We start from the raw sequence: 11,420 nt of genomic DNA, 5'->3' as shown, positions 1-11,420 counted from the left end.
AGCAGTTGGCGTAGTGGCTATGTCACTGGACTCCCACGTAGTCAACCGCGGTTCGCGTCCCGGACCCGGTGACTTAAAACTCATGCCGGGCGCATGTGCATACGTGCCCAACATCCCGAGAGGAGAATGGAGGAGAAAGGATTGTGGCGTGACCATCCCCTCTGGGGGGTGATTTCTCGCTTTCTGTCTCTTTGTCTCTCTCTGTCTGTCTGGCGAGCACACGCGCCCTGTAGTGAAAATCTCTCCAAAAATAACCATAGGCTTAAAATACATGAAGCAAAAATTAACTTATCTACAAGGAATAATTCACAAATCTGCCACCATAGTGGAAGGTGATAATGCATCTCAGTAGTGGATAGATGACACACAGTATTTAATCTTACAGAAAATAGTTCCCCTGGGGCCAGCAGGTGACATAGCAGTTACATTGCTGGACTCTCACGACTGACCGAGGTTTGAAATTCACACCGGCGCGTGCACATGCGTGCCTAAGATCCCGGGGGAGAATGGAGGAGAAGGAATTGTGGCGTGGCCATCCCCACTAGGGGGTGATTTCTCATTTTTCCTCTCTCTATCTCTGCCCGTGTCTGTCACTCCCTGGCAAGTGCACATGCCCTAAGGCAAAAACCTCTACAGAAGAAAAAAAAGAAGAAAAGAAAATACTACCCCCAGCAAGCACAGATCACATATTGTTTTCAGGAACACTAAGAAGATTCATGAAAATGGATCATGTACTAGACCGTAAAGCCAATCTGAACAAAGTTTAAGGATAGGAATAATACAGAATGCATTTTCAAGCCATAATCAATTCATTGAAGTCAATAAACATAAAGACTCCATACACTTAGAAATTTTTAAAAATTCTAAGTAATCATAAGTCACAGAAGAAATCAAATTGGAAGTTAGAAAGTAACTGAAACAGTACATGCAGTTAACAATTCAAGCAATACTTGGGGAAAATACATAGCCTCGAACGCTTCCATTAGAAGGCAGAGTGAGTAATTTAGGAAGCTGGAATAGGAACAGGAAAACAAACCCTAAGTAGAAAGAAACGAAAAATAATAACAGATAGTAGAGCTCTAATGTACATAATAGAGAGATGCCACTGAGCCCAAATCTGCTTGTTTACGAAGGCAAAAATGAAAACCGAAACAACCACGAAAATGACAAGATTATTCAAGAAGAAAAGAGAAAACGAAAAAACACATGATCATCTCAACAGACACAGAGAAACGCCTTACATGACCCGATACCCTTCTGATAAGTGATAAGAAAACACTGAACGGAACAGGATGGAAACTTCCTCAGACCCAGGGAAGGCCGTGGATGGGAGACCCTCAGCCAATACACTTTATCGTGGAAGACAGGCTGCTCTCCTCCGGAGGCCAGGGACAAGTCGGGATGTCTGCCCTCACCACTCCTGCTTAATACTGTAGTGGAGGCTCCAGCTTGGTCCATTGGACGAAAAGAAAGGGAAAAAAAATGTATCTAGATTAGAAAGGGAGAAATGAACTATATTTCAGAAGACATGATCTTCATATAGGAAATTCTAAAGGATACACTAACAAACCATTAGAACTAATAAACAAGTTTAGCAAGACTTAAAGATCCGACAGCCATATACAAAGCTCAATTTTATTTCTATAGACTTGCATTGAACAATATGAAATGAATTTAAGGAAACAATTCCATTTACAATTGCATCGGAAATAATATAACAGTAATATATTTAACAAATTCTTTTAATGGTGTTAAGACTTGTACACTGAGAACTACATATTCTTTTAAATCAAAGCTGACTTAATAAATGAAAAGACATGTAATGTTTATGGGTTAAAAAACTTAATGTTGTTGGGGACCAGCAGTTAGCATAATGGCTATGTCGCTGGACTCCCATGTAGTTGACCGCAGTTCGCGTCCCGGACCCGGTGGCTTAAAACTCACACTGGGCGTGTGTGCGTGCGTGCCCAAGATCCCGAGAAGAGAATGGAGGAGAAGGGATTGCGGTGTGGCCATCACCCCCGGGGGGGGGGTGATTTTTCGCTTTCTGTCTCTCTGTCTCTCTCTCTGTCTTTCTAGCAAGCGCACGCACTCTATAGCAAAAAAACCTCTCAATAATAATAATAAAAACCTTAATGTTGTTAAGATCAAAAGGCTCCTCCAATGTAATCTCTATAAGAATTCCAGCTGTCATTTTCTTTTTTTGAGAAATTGACAAGCTGATCTTAAAATTCATATAGCTATGCGAGGGGCTCTGACTAGCCAAAACAACTTGAAAAGAACAAAGTTGAAGAATTCACATCTCCTCATTTCAAAAATTATCTCACAGTGACAGTAATTAAGACCGCGTGACAGTGGTGTAAGAGTAGACATGCAGATCAGTGGAACACAACAGAGTACAGAAGTCAACCCTTATATTTATGATCACTTGATTTTTCAGGAAAGAAACCAAGACAATTCAATGAAGAAAGAATAGTCTTTCCAACAAATGGTGCTATCTACTTGTTATCCGTATGCAAAAATAAAAGAGTAAAACTGCATCTCTAGCTTATTGCACATGCAAATATTAACTAAAGCATGGGTCACAGACCTAAATGTAAGAGGTAAAACTACAGAAACTCTCGGAAAATATATACAGGAGTAAATCTTCGGGAACTTGATTGTACAGCATCTCTTAGACATAATGCCAAAAGCACAAACAACAGAATGATAATGTCAAAATTCAAAATTTGTATGCTTCAAAGATACCATAAAGAAAGTGGAAAAAAAAAAAAAAACCTCACAGACTGGAAGAAAATATTTATAAATCATATATCTGATAAGAGACTTGTATCTCTAATATATAAAGAATGTTTGTGCTTCAACAACAAAACAACAAAATCTCAATTTCTCAATAGGCAGAAGATTTGAATGTCATGTTTCTCTAAGGATATACAGATGGCTGGGACAGCAGGTGTTGTTGTGGTTAGAGCTCTGGATCCCACATGGCCAGCTCTGAAGTTCATGTCTTGGACTGGCAGCTTGAAAAATCACACTGGGCACACATGCACGCATGCCCAAAATCCTGAGAGGAGCATGGAGGATAGATTGTAAGATGGCCATCCCCACCGGGGGTTAATTTCTCATTTTCCCTCTTTTTCTTTTTCTCTGCCTCTCTTTCTCCAGCAAGTACAAATGTCCTATGGCAAAAATCAAGAAGAAGAAGAAAGGAGAAGAAGAAAAGAAGACAAAGAAGAAGAAGAAAAGAGGAGAGGAGAGGAGAGGAGAGAAGAAAAGAAAAGAAGAGGAGAAGGAAGAGAAGAAGAAATACAAATGGCCGGTAAGCACATGAAGAGATGCCTAGCATCATTAGTCATTAGGAAAATGCAAGTCAAAACCACAATGATATGCCATTTTACACACAACTATAAATAGAATCACTATTATAAGAAAATTCACAGGTCAAGCCATAGTGGTACAAGCAGGAAGACACCGCTGCATGGGGGCCGAAGTTGAATGGGAGGCTCAGATTTAGCTCTTGGCCCAATATGAACAGATTGGGTACAGTGGTGCACAGCTGTGGTCCTAGAGAATTAGGGAGGATTGCAACATGACTGACGAGACTTTGTTCAAAACAAAACATAATAATAACCTCTCTTAGTCTCATTCATAAATTTTTTTTAAAAGAGACCATAAAAACTTTGAGGAGGACGTGGAGAAATTAGAGCCCTTATTCATTGCTGGTGAGATTGAAAACAGTACAGTTGGAAAAACAGTTTTGCAATTGCTTGAAAAGCTAAGCATGGAGTTACCATATGATCCAGCAATTCTGCTCTTAGGTATGTACTCAAGAGACGCGAAAACAAGTTCACACAAAACCTGGTAGGCAAATGTTCATAAAAGGATGACTTTAACCCCAAAGTAGAAACAGCTAATGAATGGAAAAACAAACTGCGGCACATTCGTACAATAGAATAGTATTCAAGCATGAAAACAAACGAAGCATTGATTCATGCCATGGCATGGTGGAACCTTGAGAACATGATCCTAAGTGAAAGAAGGCAGAGCAGGCTGCATCGTGCATGATTCCGTTGACATGAAATGCCCAGAATAAGCAAGCCTCAGAGGCAGTAGGTTCATGGTTGCCAGCAGCGGGAGAAGGAGTGTGAGGAGGAGCTGCCAAAGGGACAGCATTTCTTTCAGGGCTGAAGCATAGGTTATGCCACATACTTTGTGTGCGTCAGCATGCTCGAATCCACTGGGTGGGACACTTGGAAAGGATGAATTGTATGATATGTGCATCATATGTCAACGAAGTTGTTATTAAAAAAGGCATTTGGGGGTCAGCGGGTAGCATGGCGGTTACGGTGCTGGATTCCACATGGCTGACTCTGTGGTTCGAGTCTCAGACCCAGCAGCTTGAAAAAACATGCCAGGGGCATGTATGTGCATGCCCAAGACCCCGAGAGGAGAATGGAGAAGGGCTTGTGGTGTGGCCATTCCCTCTGGGGAGGAGTGATTTCTCACTTTCTCTCTCTTTGTGTCACTCTGTCTCTCTCTGGTGCGCACACTTACCCTATGGCAAAAATCTAAAAAAAAAAAAAAAAAAAAAAAATTGACCGAAAAAAATCAACTTGGGTCCTGCCCAAGTTTGTTCCCTGCACAGCTGCAAAGATCGCTACTCATGTGGACTAACAAGTAAAGGGACTCCCGTGGAGGGCAATATGGTGGCCCTACCCAGACAATCGTACAGCTACAGTTTATCAACCACACAGGAACGTGTCGTTCCGACGTAGACAGTGTTCCCCATGGGTAAATAGGTACCGATCCGGACTCACTTGTGGTTGGCAGAGCCTGAATCCCAAGTCCAGGCAAGGACAGATTTAAGGCAGCTCTAAAAAGGAAAAATCACAAGGCCTACTCATTCAATACACTTACAGATCCTAAACGAAAGATTGGCTAACTGATCCTGGCAACGACTGGAAAGATAGTACCAAGCTGCTGTTAAACCAGGAGCCAAAGGCTGCTTTAACATCAGCAGATCAGTCGATGTAATTTGTCATGTTAACAACTTAAAAGAATCATACATGATCATTGCAAACATATATTGATAGGAAAAATAGGTCCTCTAAAATTGATAATAAGAGGAACAAACCTGGGACCACCAGATAGTGTAATGGTTATGTTGCTGGACTCTCACATGGCTGACTGCAGTTGGAGTCCCAGACCCAGAGGCTTGAAACTCATGCTGGGCACATGCACATGTGTGCCCAAAACCCTGAGAGGAGAATGGAGGAGAAGGGATTGTGGTGTGGCCATCAGCCCTGGGGGGTGATTTCCTGCTTTCTGACTCTGTCTCTCCAGTAAGTGCACATGCCCTATCCTATAGAAAGAATCACTCTATAAGGGGGGGGGCGGCGGCAGGTGGCGTGGTGGCTAAGGGCGCTGGACTCCCACATGGCCGACCGCAGTTCAAGTCTGGAACCTGGCAGCTTCCTTTCTCACTTTCTCTCTCTCTCTGTGTCCCTCTCTGGTCAAATTAAAATGAGTAAAGACATAAATAAAATAATTCTTAGCAAAGGAAAAAGCGTAAGCAAACTAGGAATATAAATAAATAGCCTTAAGGTGATATTTACACACAGAGCAGACACGACGCGCACTAATGTGAAATGTCGGAGGCATCCCTCTGGATTAAAGTCAGAAGCAATTCAAAGAGGCCTGCAACACAGCTCCTATCAAACTTCCGTGCGCTCCCAGGTGATTCTCCTGTTGGGGATCCAAGCTTTGTGTCACTCTGTCTCTCTCTGGTGCGCACACTTACCCTATGGCAAAAATCTAAAAAAAAAAAAAAAAAAAAAAAATTGACCGAAAAAAATCAACTTGGGTCCTGCCCAAGTTTGTTCCCTGCACAGCTGCAAAGATCGCTACTCATGTGGACTAACAAGTAAAGGGACTCCCGTGGAGGGCAATATGGTGGCCCTACCCAGACAATCGTACAGCTACAGTTTATCAACCACACAGGAACGTGTCGTTCCGACGTAGACAGTGTTCCCCATGGGTAAATAGGTACCGATCCGGACTCACTTGTGGTTGGCAGAGCCTGAATCCCAAGTCCAGGCAAGGACAGATTTAAGGCAGCTCTAAAAAGGAAAAATCACAAGGCCTACTCATTCAATACACTTACAGATCCTAAACGAAAGATTGGCTAACTGATCCTGGCAACGACTGGAAAGATAGTACCAAGCTGCTGTTAAACCAGGAGCCAAAGGCTGCTTTAACATCAGCAGATCAGTCGATGTAATTTGTCATGTTAACAACTTAAAAGAATCATACATGATCATTGCAAACATATATTGATAGGAAAAATAGGTCCTCTAAAATTGATAATAAGAGGAACAAACCTGGGACCACCAGATAGTGTAATGGTTATGTTGCTGGACTCTCACATGGCTGACTGCAGTTGGAGTCCCAGACCCAGAGGCTTGAAACTCATGCTGGGCACATGCACATGTGTGCCCAAAACCCTGAGAGGAGAATGGAGGAGAAGGGATTGTGGTGTGGCCATCAGCCCTGGGGGGTGATTTCCTGCTTTCTGACTCTGTCTCTCCAGTAAGTGCACATGCCCTATCCTATAGAAAGAATCACTCTATAAAAGGGGGGGGGGGCGGCGGCAGGTGGCGTGGTGGCTAAGGGCGCTGGACTCCCACATGGCCGACCGCAGTTCAAGTCTGGAACCTGGCAGCTTCCTTTCTCACTTTCTCTCTCTCTCTGTGTCCCTCTCTGGTCAAATTAAAATGAGTAAAGACATAAATAAAATAATTCTTAGCAAAGGAAAAAGCGTAAGCAAACTAGGAATATAAATAAATAGCCTTAAGGTGATATTTACACACAGAGCAGACACGACGCGCACTAATGTGAAATGTCGGAGGCATCCCTCTGGATTAAAGTCAGAAGCAATTCAAAGAGGCCTGCAACACAGCTCCTATCAAACTTCCGTGCGCTCCCAGGTGATTCTCCTGTTGGGGATCCAAGCACTCCTTCAGAAAATTCTGGGCTGGTCCCACCAGTCAGCTTTCGAGACGGCTCCTGGCTACCGACGCCCGAGCCGGCCCGTTACCACCTGACTGCGCGTTCTCCTTTTCATAGCAACCCCGCCGTTCCAGTTCACTCTCCTTGGCTCTTCACAATAGCCGTGTGACACTAACTTGGTGGAGGTCACCCCTGTGGTGCAGACAGGGGAACTGGGGCTCAGTGAGGTGGTGGCAGAGCTGCCCTGTGAGCCTGGAATTGTGTTGCTGTTCCTCCGTGGTAGTGCCACCACCTCGGGGGCCTCCTGCCTGTGCTCCTAACTAAGGCATCTGGGACAACCAGATGTCCTCCCTGTGGCTGGGCGGGGGGTTGGGGGGGGCAATGCTGCAGCTACTAGGAGACTCCCCACAGATACAAAATGCCCTTGTTTCCTGGCGGAGTGTCATGCAATGTCGCACAAGAACTGACTGTCCAGACCTGTCTGTTCTGTCTCTAAATTAGGAATCTACTTCTAGACATGTATCCCACTTCCTTTTATTTCTTCAATTTTTGCTATAGGGCATGTATACTTGCCAGAGAGAGAGTGCAAAAACACCCCCCGGGCGGTGGTCACATGGCAAGCACTCTCCCTCCTTCACTTCCTTCCCAGGGAGGTTCTCTGACCCCATCCTGAGGAAAACCCCCACGGAGACACAGAAGCAGACACCCATAACCCCAGCCCTGGGTCCCCACATCTCCCCATTGCTTTCACCTCCAGGCCTTCGCCCACACTGTCCTTCCACCTGGAACGCTCTCTCCACCTCCCAAATCCTTCCTACCTCTCAAAACTCACCTTAAAGGCCATCCCCCCCTTGGGACCAGCAATTAGCGTAATGGCTATGTCGCTGACTCCCTTGTAGTCAACCATGGTTCGAGTCCTGGACCCGGTGGCTTAAACTCACGCCGGGCGCATGTGCGTGTGTGTCCAAGATCCCGAGAGGAGAATGGAGGAGAAGGGATTGCGGCGTGACCATCCCCCCAGGGGGGTGATTTCTCGCTTTCTATCTCTCTCTGTCTGTCTTTCCGGAGAGCACACATGCCCTATAGCAAAATCCTCTCAAAAAAATCAAAAAACCCTCCAAAAAAAAAAAAAAAAAAAAAGCCTCCCCCGCCTCCATGAAGCCCTCCCTAATGTCTTCCTCCCCCATGCAGAAGGGACCGGTCCCTCCTCTGAAATGATCTGCCCCTCTCTCAGGACACACCCTAACCACTTTACAACAGACTCACTTGTGCACCTTTAAAAATCCTCCTGCCCAACTTCTGAGCCCCTGAAGGACAGGACTGTCATACAATTATTCCTGAAGCTTGCACATAGTAGGCAGTCGATACAAACGTCACGAACATATGAACTGAAGGGTAACACAGTGCTCCCACAAACCACAAACCTCACCCCGGCCTGCTCTCATGCACCCATGGGTGGGTCCTGACAAATTCGCCCTGCCCAGCCAGTTGCTGCTGCCTCACCTCAATAGTGACTTGACTTGTGGATAAAACACAGATGTCGCAGGGAAGGGACACAACGTTAGCCGCTGGGAGAGCACTTCCATGCCCAGGTTTGGTGGGGAAGCAGGAGCCTCTAATCTCCCACGATGAACTTGGACAGAATGACGTGGCCCTCCTCTTGCAGCAGCCTCAGCCCGGGCTCCCGCCCTGGAAGGAACCAAGCACGTACCTGGGGCATCTGGTCTATGCTGAACAGCCTGGGGACCTTCAGACTCCGCATGTCGAAGCCAGATCGGCAAGGGGCCGCGTGTCGGCCCCTACCCCTCACTTGGCCTCGTTCAAAGTCCGCACATGGTCGGGGCTGCCTCCGGCCAGCTGGTGCCCAGGGTGCTCCCCTGAAAGAAGACAGCATGAAAGTTCCAGTCAGTCTCAGCCCCACCCCACTGCAGCAGGGCCATCCGATCCTTCAGAGCTGGACATACACCTGCAGGGGATGACAGAACCCGCGCTGCCTCAGAACAGCGAAAGTACCAGACTGCTGAGTCGCCCTAATAGGGCCCATGCGAGAGTCTGAATGTTTACCCCCTCCCAAATCCACCTGTGGAAACCTCATTTCCATTGTAGTACTGAGGGGGGCCTTTGGGAGATGATTTAGTCGTGAGACTCCTTCGTCATGGACAGGATCAGTGCCCAATGAAAAGGAACTCCCTGTCCCTTCAGCCATGTGTGCGGGGACACACAGAAGGAGAGCAGGCTCTCACCACTCAATCTGTCGGCACCTGTTCTCGGACTTCCTTGCCTTCAGAACTGTGAGTGATAACTGTCCATAGTTTATAAATTACTCAGTGTAAAGGATTTTTTTTGTTATTTATTTTAAATTTTTTTGCTAGCAGTCATGTGCACTTGCCAGAGAGAGACAGAAAGTGTGAAAGCACCCCCTCACCCCCCGTGGGAGATGGCCATGCCACAATCCCTTTTCCTCCACTTCTCCTTTCAAGATTTTAGGCACACATGCACACATGCATAGAAAAACGCATCCCGATGCCCCGATAACCCAATATTTCTTAACGCTCTGTGTGTTATTATCTGGAACTATGGAGCAGAATACCATTGTCGTAATGATGTTTTTTTCTTAAAAATGCTGATGCAGATCAGAGAGAAAACATTTAACAGACTCAAAAATGAAAAGTCATCTGTCAATAATGTCTATGGTCATACTTTTAAGAATTATTTAATTTTTAATTTATTATAATTATTTTAAAATGGGACTCGGACTGCAGTAGTTGGGGTCCAACACCCCAACAACCAGGCCACCTTCTGCCCCCCCCCCATAGTCATATCACTTCCTTGGCTAATCTGCACTGTATTCATGCTAAGAAAAACCATTCTGTACACTGTAAAGATATACAGTGATTAAATATAAGTGTTTAGAATGTAAAAAAGAAAAATAGATAAAAGAAAATAAAAACCATCATGTTATACATTTAAGATTTGAGTATTTTGGGACCAGCAGGAAGTGTGGTGGTTAAGGTGCTGGTCTCCCATGAAGCTAACTGTGGTTTGTGTCCTGGACCTGGTGGCTTGAAAATCACACCAGGCATGTATGTGTGCGTACCCAGATTCGAGAGAATGGAGGAGGAGGAGGGACTGTGGCATGGCCATCCCCCCGGGGGTGATTCCTCACATTCCCTCTCACTCTCTCTCTGTCTCCCTGTGAGTGCATTCGCACTATGGCAAAAAAAAAAAAAAAAATCTAAAAAAGATTTTACTATACACACATTACAAATTAATTATACTCCAATAAAATATTTTTAACATGAAAGAAAAATGAGACCCTCTCCCCAAAAGAAAAAAAAAGTGAGAGACTTTATGTGGTGTCCCCTGCCATTCGAAGACACAAGGACCTCCTGCTCATTCAATGTCGTGAACCTACCTGTAAACCTCACGTCCAGGTAGGGGACTCGGGCTCAGGCTGCTGGCTGTTGGCGTGCCTGCCGTTAGTCCTTTCAGATGTAAGTGATGTAAAATAACTCATTGGTCGGCCTTTTCTGTCTCCTCCCACCACAAGCCAAGCTCTTTTTTAAAAAAAAAAAATTATTTATTCATTCATTGTATTTTAATTTGATCAGAGAGAGAGAGGGAAAGTGAGAAAGCAAGCCGCCAGGCCCAGGACTTGAACTGTGGTCAGCCATGTGGGAGTGTCCAGCACCTTAATCACCATGCCACTGCTGGCCCCACACAAACCAAGCTCTTCATTCCACCAGCAGTGTAAAAACCGGAGTATAATTTCTGGTCTTTTAAATGGCTGCCTAGTTTGTCTCTCCCTTTTGGCAGAGGTCTATAAACAAGTTTGCATAAAACTAAAGGGCTTCCAAGAGTCCGAAAATCAAAGCACACTAATATTCAGTCGAATGCTCCATCACTGAGCTATACCCCATGTCTGTAGAGCCCGGCCACATCTAAGACAGCGTTTGTGTTCCACACAACAGGGTCCTAGGGCTTTGTTTTTAAAGTAGCTAAAACAGCAGGTGGCATAGCGGCTGAGGCACTGGACTTCCACATGGCCGACTGCAGCTCGAGCCCTGGATCCAGCGACTTGAAATCACGCTGGGCGTGTGTGCGTGCGTGCCCAGAATCCCGAGAGGGGAATGGAGGAGAAGGGTTTGCAGCATGGCCATCTCCCCACCAGGGGGTGATTTCTCACTTTCCCTCTCTCTGTCTTCAGCAAGCACATATGCTCTATGGCAAGAACCTAAATAAATAAACAAACAAATAAGCTAAAACTACACAAAACGAAGGGGACGGGATGAAGACTTTCAAGCTTGTGCTGAGTTCTCCTGAAATAGTCTTTAAAAAGGAAAAAGTCAGGCGGCCCTGCTGTCTAGTGGTAAGGGAGCTGACTCCCACAGGGCTGACCGAAGTTCGACTCG

The 11,420-nt window shown here is 45.4% G+C and overlaps 1 protein-coding gene across 3 annotated transcripts in view; it reads right to left on the bottom strand.

The window, feature by feature from the left end:
• Positions 1 to 11,420, bottom strand: part of PAQR5 (progestin and adipoQ receptor family member 5) — an 86,713-nt gene that overhangs the window by 35,856 nt on the left and 39,437 nt on the right. For 2 of the 3 annotated variants that reach the window (XM_006165300.3, XM_006165303.3), the window contains exon 2: positions 8,720 to 8,885. In XM_006165300.3, the coding sequence (XP_006165362.1) occupies positions 8,720 to 8,770 (51 nt within the window). In that variant the 5' untranslated portion in view covers positions 8,771 to 8,885. Of the gene's footprint in view, positions 1 to 8,719; positions 8,886 to 10,423; positions 10,443 to 11,420 lie in introns of those variants that run through there. The other variant, XM_006165304.3, reaches the window with a different exon arrangement.

This window comes from Tupaia chinensis, unplaced genomic scaffold (assembly GCF_000334495.1).
Source record: "Tupaia chinensis unplaced genomic scaffold, TupChi_1.0 Scaffold143878_1, whole genome shotgun sequence".
NCBI lineage: Eukaryota > Metazoa > Chordata > Mammalia > Scandentia > Tupaiidae > Tupaia > Tupaia belangeri.
The sequence above is the reverse complement of the archived record's forward strand: the minus strand, read 5'-3'. Positions and strand labels throughout refer to the sequence as shown.